General features: G+C 55.2%; 1 protein-coding gene across 8 annotated transcripts in view; it reads right to left on the reverse strand.

Annotated features, from left to right (window-relative positions):
- The window catches only part of LOC133360194 (uncharacterized), a 51,349-nt gene extending 41,239 nt beyond the window's left edge, over nt 1-10,110 (reverse strand). For 2 of the 8 annotated variants that reach the window (XM_061578811.1, XM_061578813.1), the window contains exons 1-2: nt 9,452-9,990; nt 8,677-8,823 (exon numbers count right to left, since the gene is read on the reverse strand). In XM_061578811.1, coding sequence (XP_061434795.1) covers nt 8,677-8,823; nt 9,452-9,659 — 355 coding nt within the window. In that variant the 5' untranslated portion in view covers nt 9,660-9,990. Of the gene's footprint in view, nt 1-8,676; nt 8,824-9,451; nt 9,997-10,077 lie in introns of those variants that run through there. The other 6 variants (XM_061578812.1, XM_061578809.1, XM_061578814.1 and 3 more) reach the window with 6 other exon arrangements.
- Between the last annotated feature and the right edge of the window lie 529 nt (nt 10,111-10,639).

Consider the following 10,639-nt stretch of genomic DNA (forward strand, 5'->3'; position numbering starts at 1 on the left):
GAAAATGCATTCGCACACCTTTTAGCTTCTCACAACTTTTAGCTTAGTACAGTACAACTCCTCTAAGTCCTCGACTCTGCAAGTGACTCCAAACGGAAAAACGTAGAATAAAAACTTTCAGCGAGACACTAAGCGACACAGAGCCTTTGCCTCTGCAAAACTAAACACTTGGCTGGTTACGGGTGCCCCCGGAGTTTGCCATTGCAAGACTGACTTGTATGAATTTCGTGTCTTGTTATATAGAGATTTCTTCCCTAAGCCCAAAGCTCATCCCCCTATTATGCCCCTTGCAGTCATCTGGTCAGTGTAGTTGACCCTTTGTTCTGGTTGCCTGGACATCCTGATACCTGATGTCATAACCCCTATAAAAATCCAGGTATATAAAAAATAGGCAATATCACTCTAAATATAAAGTTTTGCATATGGCACGTATACAACATGTGTCCGCTGTGTGTGCAAATAAGGCAGTCAGGAAGCGAAACAATGCCTCTAATTGGTGCCCCTAATCTGGGAGAGACCACGTGGGACAGATGATGGAGAAGGGGAGGTACAGAGAGGCCTGGAAAGGGATTGGCTGGAGACAGAGAATTGAAAGGACTGGAGGAAAGATACCAACGCAAAGGGCAGGAAACGAAGGTAGACTTACAGAAGAACGATTGGCAACCGTTATAGGAGGACAAGGATTGACTGTGGAAAGCAAGTCGGGGAACCTTTGGGAAAGGGGGATCGATGGGTAATAAAATAGGAAACACAAGGGGAGGAGACACTTGGAGAGAAGCCTGAGTTGTGCTCGAAGACAGTGTTCGTGTCCACAATAAAGGCTCTTAGTAAATTGAATAACGTGTATCGGCCGCCATTACAACTGATCCATAATACAGGTTTTTTTGGGTTAGACCAACACAGCCAATTAGTAAGAGTTGTCACCTAATTAGAACATGCCAATTCCTTACTAGTGAAGTACCGGTGAGGACGCTTGACACCGAGGTTGAGGCACACGTGTATTTATTTTACAAGTCGTCACGACAGGACAGTACTAGAGGGGGTATCGGCCCCCTCACCCGTATACTGGGGATACACCACTAGCTATCCCTGACCTACCCCGAGTCCTCCACTAATGGGCTAGGGGAGGCTGTCTGGCCCGACACTGGCGAGTCGGGCTACGGTACCCGGAGTCCCAGAGTGCTGACTCTGGTTCACGGGACCACGCCGCTGGCTCGGTCCTGCGCGGCCCTGACAAGGGCGGCGTCTCAGGGGAGTCCAGGGCTCTAGCTACCCAGGTCTTCAATCTTCCCTCCTTGGTTCTAATACTGAGCCCCGAGCTCTCTCTGTCATCCCCTTTCATATCCCCCCCAGGATCACAACCCCGGGCAGCCCTACCCCCAGGCTGCCCGATGCGGACGTCGTTGCGGGCACCCCCCCCGTGTACTCCCGGAGCTCCACCCACTGTGTTTGTTCGCCGTTTGATCCTATGTACAAACAGCCCCTCGATAACAGCCCTACATCACTCCCCCCTGCACAGCTCGCAGCCGTCCCGGCTGCAACAATTCCAATAAAGGTACCTTTACCCCTTGACCCTCGTGTGTGCCTCATTTTTTTTTTCAACAGAACGCGAATTGAACAACAACAATAACCATACCCCCGAAGGGAGAATAAACCGACGCGCCCCCCCCCCCCCCGAATAAATACGAAATCCGTAAAAGCAAAGTATATACATTCGCCAGGAACCCCCAGCGCACACACAACACACACACAACACACACACAACACACACACAACACACACACAACACACACACAAGACACACACAACACACACAGCCACAACAACAACGTGCCAAGAGCACCCCACCAACGCAGCGCCCAGTAACCATAACACGTGAAAATTTTTCAAAAAAAAAACTAAAATTTTTTTTTTCTTCGTCTTCCTGTGCATTACAAGAGTCTGCGCATTTTTGCGCGCGTCCTTGCCGCAGGCCCGTCACATGGGCCAACCCCAGATGGCGGACCATCCGATGGCAGCTGTCCCTTTCGAGGTGAGTCCGCGATTGAAGTGGCGAGACCCTCGGCATCCCCCGTGTGGGTTGATGGGCGCGAGCCCGTCATTCCTGATGTACCTGGGGGCGGAACAGCCGGCAAGACGTCAGGCGAGAGCAACAGAGACGGACCCTCCGAGTCGGTCGACCCCCCACATGTTTGGCCCTGCGTGTGTGGAGTGGGGCCTCGCATCGCAACGAAGGGTTTCAGCCTAGAGGGGTGAACGAACCACCGGCGCTTCCCCCACTTGATACGCACGCATTGAGGTCGCAAAACCTCGACCACCTCGACGGGGCCCCGCCACGGCCGCACCAGCTTCGAGGAGGTCGCGAGTGGTACCTGGGGACAGTGCAGCCATGCCCTGTCCCCTGGCTTCCACTGCAGCACGTGCGCGCGTGCCAGTCTGAGGCGCTCATTCGCCTTTTGACGCCTGTCGGAATTTAGCATGGCAGCATCCCGTGCCTCAGTCAGTTTTTCAAGGTTAAATTTAACGTGTTCGTCCAATTTAGTCTTACCCAGCGGCGCGGGGATCTACAGCTGTGCCCGAACAGGTGGGTCATGTTCGCGGCCATACATGAGAAAGAAGGGTGAAAATCCCGTCGCAGCATGGGGGGCCAATCTGTATGCTGCCAGGACCCCTTGAATTTGCAAGTCCCAATTGGTCTGTGACTCCAAAACCTGGTGCGACAACATAGACGTTATGGTGCGATGCAGACGCTCGACCATCCCGTCAGTTTGCGGGTGATAGGGAGAGGTACGAATTTTCTTCGTTCCCAGGAGATCACAGACCTGTTTGAGGAGTTTCCCGGAAAATTTTTTACCCTGGTCGGTCAGCAGCCGCTCCGGAGCACCTTTGTCCATGACGTAGCCTTGGACAAAGGCGTCCACGATGGCTGCTGCCGACTGATTGGCCAGGGGCCAGGCCATAGGCCAGCGCGTAAAGTACTCAACCCCTGTTAATAAATATCTATTGCCCCTAGGAGTGGCGGGAAATGGGCCCAGGATATCCAGCGCTACAAGTTCGTTCACCCTGGAGACTGTGATGGACTGCAACGGCGGGTTCGACTCCCGTGCTGGTGGTTTGCGCTGCGCACACCGAGGGCATGCTGCCAACAGATCCGTGACATCCCGCGTCATGCCCGGCCAAAAAAAGTCAAGCTGGAGCAAGGCGAGGGTCTTTTGGGTACCCAGGTGGAGGAGGCGCTCATGAGCAGCCCACACCACCTTACCCCGTAACCCAGAAGGGACCACCAGCCGGTGACGGTGGGATTTCCCGTCCCAATGCATAAGCAACCCCGCGTGCATTTCCCATGCGTCGGCATCACCTGTCCCACGCCCCCTCTCCCCGGCGCGAGGACGCAACGCGAGGAGGGAGGTATCCTCCATCTGGAGGCGCCCCCATTCGTTAACGGGCAACCCAAGCAGGGAATCTCTTCCCTGTTCCGCGATATCATCGGGGAGCAATGTTTCATCATCGGCGGCGGCCGCCAGGACTGGAACCGGCATGTCCTCTGGTGGCCTGCAACGCCCCGACCCCAGGAGGCACGCACATTCGGAGGCGGTTGGCATGCGCGACAGAGCGTCCGCGTTGGTGTGGCGAACGCCCTTACGGTAGGTGGTTTCGAAATCGAAATCCTGGAGAACCTCCAACCATCGGGACAATTGTCTCGATGGCTGTTGAACCTTCAGGGCGTACTGCAGTGCCGCATGATCTGTACGGACGGTGAAATGCTGACCGTACAGATATGGGCGATACTGTTGGATGAAATAGACAATTGCCAACAGTTCCCTACGGGTGACACAATATCTTTGCTCCGCTGGAGACAACACCCGACTGCCGTACGCAACCACCCGTTCCACGCCGTCAACCACCTGGGAAAGCACACCTCCAATACCCGTGTTGCTCGCGTCGGTGTCGAGCAAAAACGGCGTCGAAAAATCTGGGTAAATCAAGGGAGGAGCTTTCACCAGGGCGTCCCGAAGGGAGCAGAAAGCAGCTTCCTCATCCTGACCTCAGTGGAACCGAACCCCTTTAGATGTTAAAGCGTGTAGGGGTTTGGCAATCGTCGCAAAATTAGCGACGAAGCGTCGGTAATACGACGCGAAGCCAATAAAACTCCTCACCTCTCCCACCGAGGTGGCAGTCGGCCAGGAGCTGACACACTGCGTTTTGGCGGGATCGGTAGCAATACCCGAGCGCCCCACGATGTGCCCCAAATAACGCACCGACTCGCGTAACAAATGGCATTTTTGTGGCTTAAATTTCAAATTAGCAGCCCGCATCTTTTGGAAAACCACCCGCAACCTCTGGAGATTTTCGTCAAAAGTTTTTCCAAAGACAATAACGTCATCCAAATAAATCAGGCACGACTCCCATTGTAATCCAGCCAAAACCAATTCCATCAACCGCTGGAAAGTTGCCGGCGCTGAGTGTAAGCCCATCGGCAACCGGTTGAATTGGAACAGGCCGTGCGGTGTACGGAAAGCAGTTTTAGGCTTTGAATCATCGTCCAGAGGAAGCTGCCAGAATCCCGAAAGTAAATCTAGTGTGGAGAAGAATCGCGCTCCCGCCAAGGCGTCCAGCGATTCGTCCATCCGTGGGAGCGGGTATGCGTCGGCAACCGAAATTTTATTAAGGCGCCGAAAATCCACGCAAAACCGCAACGAGCCGTCCTGCTTTTTAACCAGGACAATCGGCGCTCCCCAAGGGCTGGTGGAGGGAGAAATGATGTCAGCGGCTAACATGTCATCGACAGCCGATTTGACATGGTCCTTTTCGGCGGGACTCAACCGAAACGGATTTTGGCGAATTGGCGCGCTGTCACCCGTGTCAATATGGTGACGCAGCAGGTGAGTACAACCCAAATCGTATTTATTCCGACTGAAAACGTCGGAAAATTCCCTCAGTAGTGATCTAAGCTGTTGGCGCTCTGAATTTGACAGGTCCGTCGATCCCGCACAAAGCGCGTCGAGCCACCCTTCATCGCTGTCCGAATGCGGGTGCGTCCGGGAAGCAGTGCCAACGTGGTTCGCGACAGGTACCTCGCAGGGCACCGGCGTCGCGTGAGCGAGCACCGTCCCTTGAGGAACCACTACTGTCTGCGACCCCACATTGAGGACCGCGATGAAAGGGTCCTCGTCCCCTCTTACGACGGTCTGGGCCGGAATTAAATGAGGTCCATTAACCCCGGCCCTAGACGGTCCCAGCATAACACCCTGATCCCCAACGCCCTTAGCGAAGGGCCTACGAAGTTTCAGAGGCACTAACATTTGAGCTCCCGGCGGCACACGAACTGTTTTAACGACGAACGCCGGTACTGTTGCGAACGCCGTCCGAGCCGCAGCAGGGGAAGGCAGGAACGCCATGCGTCGCCCCGACGGAAGCTCAATGCATCCTTGGTCGATCAAAATTCGAATCGGCATTTTGCCTAAGAAGTCCGTCCCCAGCAGGCACGGAACCGCCAGCGAGGAGGAAACAAAAATCGAATCTGTCCCATGATGCCGAGAGAGCCCCCGTTAGCGGCATAGAATGGGACGTTAACCGGCAGTAAAGGACGGCTCTGTACAGGTAGAATATTGTAAATTAGCTCCGAAATGATTGTCGCCGATGCCCCCGTAATCGACTAGGATGCGTACTTCTACCCCGTCAATGTGTCCGACCACGGCCGACGACCCCGACAACGCGGCCACCACGCGATGGGCTAACACGGACCACTGCCCGGGCTCGATTTGAGTCCCCGCAGTGATCCGTGTTGGCCCGTCGCAGCGCAACATCGGCCCCCCGTTCATTGTGGTGCGAGAGTGTGCGACAGGTGAGTGCTTTGGCCAAACATGTGTGGTGCCGCGACTCGCCGGATCATGTTGCTGGAACTTGGGAGGAGGAGGGCCGGCGTCCTGACGAGGCGTCGTCCCGCGCTGTTGAGGAGAGTGGCACCCCGAGGCGACGTGGCCCCGGACGCCGCAGTTGAAACAACGCGGGAGCGCCGTCGGAGATGATGGACGGTCGAAGCGGCTCGACCCGTCCCGGCCCGACCGTGCTCCTGTCGCCTGTTGCCGTCGGTGGTCGACGGCGTAGAGCTCTTCCGTCGGAAGGGTGGCTGCAGCCACCGCACGCCCGGCCGATGCCCTGCTGGCTTTCCGCCGCAGTGACAGAAGGTTGGCGTGGAGGAGCCGCGCAGCCTGGAGAGATGTCATCTCCGCGTCCTCCTGTACGACGACAGCGATGTCGAGGTCGTCTGCCAGGAGGAGGATTTTCTCCGTGACCATCGCGTCCACGCCGTCGTCGTCCATACGAGGAAAGGCCGTCTTCGCCATCGCCAGGAGGCTCGTCCGGTATGCCAGGGGCGACTCCTTTTCACCCCGCTTGCGATCGTAAAACTGCTGTCGGCATTCAGCTGAAGGTCCATAGACCCCGCCCAGCAGCTGTAGCGCCATCGGCAGCGTAGAACGCTTCTCCCTCGGCGCCGATGTGAGGGCGGCGAGCGCGTCGCCGTCGAGGAGCGCCGGCAGCGCAGAGAGCCTCATCGTCCGACCAGTTTGCCATTTCTTGGTGGGCGAGGAAGCGTCGCCGAAAGCCGCCCCAGTCTCCCTCCGCGCCGACAAACTCCTTAAGCGGGGGCAGTCTCTGGTGTAGCGCAGCGGTTGTTGTAGAACCCCGCAGGTTGTTGTCACCACGACTCGGCTGTGGCTCGGCGCGAACGGCCGATGGAATCGCCTGTCGCAGCTGCGATGACGCACCCTCCGCCGGTGATGACGCGGCAGCTCCAGCGAGGCCGATGTCGGAGCCGATGTTCAAGCTGGCCACGCCCTGAGCCGCCGCGGCGTCGATGGCGGGAAATTCAAATTTCGACTCTTCTGAAATGGCGGGAAGGCGGCCCGGTCGTCGGCTCCCCTCGCCCCGTGGTGGACCACCAGCCCCCAATCGCGTGATGGTCTCCAGCGTGGCGGCAGCGGCATACAGCAGCTCCGCCAGCCTTTCGTGAGCCAGCCGTAACGCGTCTGGCTGCGGCCCCTCTTCATTCCGATGCCCCGGTAAGAAGGCGTCAGGCCCCGGCTGCACCATGTCTTGTGGAGCCGTCTCGGGCTCGACGATCTCAGCAGTGTCTTCCTCCTGCGGTACTCTGGCCCGAGCTGTATTGCGCGTTTCCATGTTCGTAGTACTTCTGACTCCAGTTGAAGTACTGGTGAGGACGCTTGACACCGAGGTTGAGGCACACGTGTATTTATTTTACAAGTCGTCACGACAGGACAGTACTAGAGGGGGTATCGGCCCCCTCACCCGTATACTGGGGATACACCACTAGCTATCCCTGACCTACCCCGAGTCCTCCACTAATGGGCTAGGGGAGGCTGTCTGGCCCGACACTGGTGTGTCGGGCTACGGTACCCGAAGTCCCAGAGTGCTGACTCTGGTTCACGGGACCACGCCGCTGGCTCGGTCCTGCGCGGCCCTGACAAGGGCGGCGTCTCAGGGGAGTCCAGGGCTCTAGCTACCCAGGTCTTCAATCTTCCCTCCTTGGTTCTAATACTGAGCCCCGAGCTCTCTCTGTCATCCCCTTTTATATCCCCCCCAGGATCACAACCCCGGGCAGCCCTACCCCCAGGCTGCCCGATGCGGACGTCGTTGCGGGCACCCCCCCCCCCCCCCCCCGTGTACTCCCGGAGCTCCGCCCACTGTGTTTGTTCGCCGTTTGATCCTATGTACAAACAGCCCCTCGATAACAGCCCTACACTAGTACAGCACACCTGTGTTGGAGAGCCATGCCACAACATTTACAATCTGAGTACGACGTTTCGCCAGTAATTACAACTAGCTTCATCAGGCGACAGCCAGATTTGTTTCATTCCTCAAATAGAGGCATAGATGTGATGACAAATTAATTGATTGTCCTTGTTTGCACATGTGTTCTGCTACTGCTGACAGTTGTTTCGGGAGTATTTAATATGTATTATTTATTTTAGTCCCGTGCTGATCATTCATCCTGTTTCCCCAACATAGCATTTTCCATAAGTGCAATTAATCTGGTACACATCTTCTGTTAATAGCTTCGGTCATCCATATTTTGTACCAGATATTAATTTCTATTATTTTATGTACCGTGCCAAATCTGACTCAGATGTTTTGTTTTTCCAAACATCTGGCTAGTTTATCAGTTACTTCCGGAATGTACGGTATTTTAATAGTTTTTATTACTTGGGCAGCTGCAATGCTTGTGTACTAGTAACGAATTGGCATATTCTAGATTTGAAGCTTTCGTGACTGCAAGCATTCATACTCTTAGGTTTTTTCGGTAAAGTCACGTGGGACCGTCACAGCTAAAATTACTGCTGTGACGATCCCACCTGATGACGGAGACTTGTGTTGCCTCCGAAACGTCATTTTATTTTTTTTACCTGCGTGACTTTACCGAAAAAACCTAAGAGTATGAATTGGCATATTCTGTTTACGTGACAACCCTTACTAATTGGCTGTGTTGGGTGGTGGCGGATTTAACGACATTGTTTTTTTGGTTACGCAATCTAACCAAAAAAACCTGTATTATGGGTCATATTGGTCGCGAAAGCCTACGTGTTAAACATTACAACTGATGTCAGAAGTGGGGTAACAAGAATATGTCGCGCCTCAGCCGATGAAAGAACCCACCGACGACTTCCGACCATGAAGAAGTTTTCATCCAGAACGTCCCAGGTGGAGAGGACCCGGAGATCAACCTCGGGGACGCGAGAGAGGCTGCGGAACTGGGGCAGCCGCAGAGAGAAGAGCGTCCACTCAGCCAAGCGCCGCTGGTGACTGAAGGATGGGAGCGGATGGAGGGACGAATTAGCTCCCTCACGGATGCAGTCTCTCAGCTGATGTTACAGTAAATATGGCGATGGGCTCAGGATCGGCGGACGGGGAGAGAGGAACCTCCCTGTCAGGACGATGGCAAGAGACACCAGCGGTGTCGGGAAGACAGCAGATGGTTGAAGAACCTGCGGGTAGAGCCACCCGGCTGACTGCCGCAGGGACCGGGCAGCCAAGGATGCTCAGCGTTGTGGCAGCTGCGGCGGCTATGGCTCCCGCATAGGAGGCAGTCCCGGCGGCGCACGAGAGAGCGCCCGACAGACCTTGCTGGCTGGGGCCAGTTACATAGTTTGTGTGGGGAGCCTTCACCAGGAGGTTTGAGGCCATATATCAGGCACTAGATTGGACCAAAGAATATGCATTAAAGGCACTAACCACGGCCTTAAGCGAGGAAGCCCTCGTCATCTTCAAGGCGATACCAGCAGAGTGAAGGGCCACGCTGCAAGCAGAGGTCTTCGACCCGCCATCCCACGCAAAGAGGAAGGTCCAACATCGCAAGCGAGAGGAAGCAGAGTCGCCCTCGCCCGCCGCAGCGCTCTGGTGGTGCTCAGGCAGGCAGCTTATCAAGCCTTACCCTCAGCTGGATGAAGCGGCGCTGGGTTCGTAAGTGATGGAGAGGATGCTGGTCCTGGTTCACGAAATGTGCTTTGTACTGCCCATAGTGGAGGAAGCACAGACCTCCTTGTGGGTAGCGCGGTGTCTGCAGGCACGAGAAAAGATGAATCGGTGGACCCGAGTGGTGGCACGAGTAGAATAGGTCTCGGGGAGAGCCTTTTTGACATTTCTGGAGGAAACCCGAGGGCACGGGTTCAGTCTCCTGGCTCCACCAAATGGGGTTTGACCAGGAGATGTTATAGACGCATGTCCCCATGCGGCCTCCGGCACAAACTTATTTCGATATTTTTTGTGGTTTTGTGGTAAGTAAATTAAAGGTGGAGGGGTTACCAGCCCCTCGCACCTGTCCAGAGCCCCACTGGCCACTGGTGGCTACGAGTGCCGTGAGGGGAACAGCCGATTGGAATTGGCCGTCCCCCCATGGCATTTTCCACATCCACCACAGCGTTACCGTCTGGCACCACAGAGACGATAGGGGGTTGTTTTTTTGCCGGACACTCTCATATTCACTCTCAGTCTCACTGCTCACATTGTCTCACACTCACTGTCTCACTCTCTCACTTTTTCACTCACTGTCTCACTCACCAGTCTTGTACTGCATGTTGCCCTCTCTCTAAGTGACCAGTCTGGCACTGCATGTAGCCCTCTCTAAGTGACCAGTCTTGTACTGCATGTAGCCCTCTCTCTAAGTGACCAGTCTTGTACTGCATGTTGCCCTCTCTAAGTGACCAATCTTGTACTGCATGCAGCCCTCTCTCTAAGTGACCAATCTTGTACTGCATGTAGCCCTCTCCAAGTGACCAGTCTTGTACTGCATGCAGCCGTCTCTCTAAGTGACCAGTCTTGTACTGCATGCAGCCGTCTCTCTAAGTGACCAGTCTTGTACTGCATGTTGCCCTTGTCTCTAAGTGACCAGTCTTGTACTGCATGTTGCCCTCTCTCTAAGTGACCAGTCTGGCACTGCATGTAGCCCTCTCTAAGTGACCAGTCTTGTACTGCATGCAGCCGTCTCTCTAAGTGACCAATCTTGTACTGCATGTTGCCCTTGTCTCTAAGTGACCAGTCTTGTACTGCATGTTGCCCTCTCTCTAAGTGACCGATCTTGTACTGCATGTTGCCCTCTCTCTAAGTGACCAGTCTTGTACTG

This window comes from Lethenteron reissneri, chromosome 67 (genome assembly GCF_015708825.2).
Source record: "Lethenteron reissneri isolate LAM-NWPU_2019-01 chromosome 67, ASM1570882v1, whole genome shotgun sequence".
Taxonomy (NCBI): Eukaryota; Metazoa; Chordata; class Hyperoartia; order Petromyzontiformes; family Petromyzontidae; genus Lethenteron; species Lethenteron reissneri.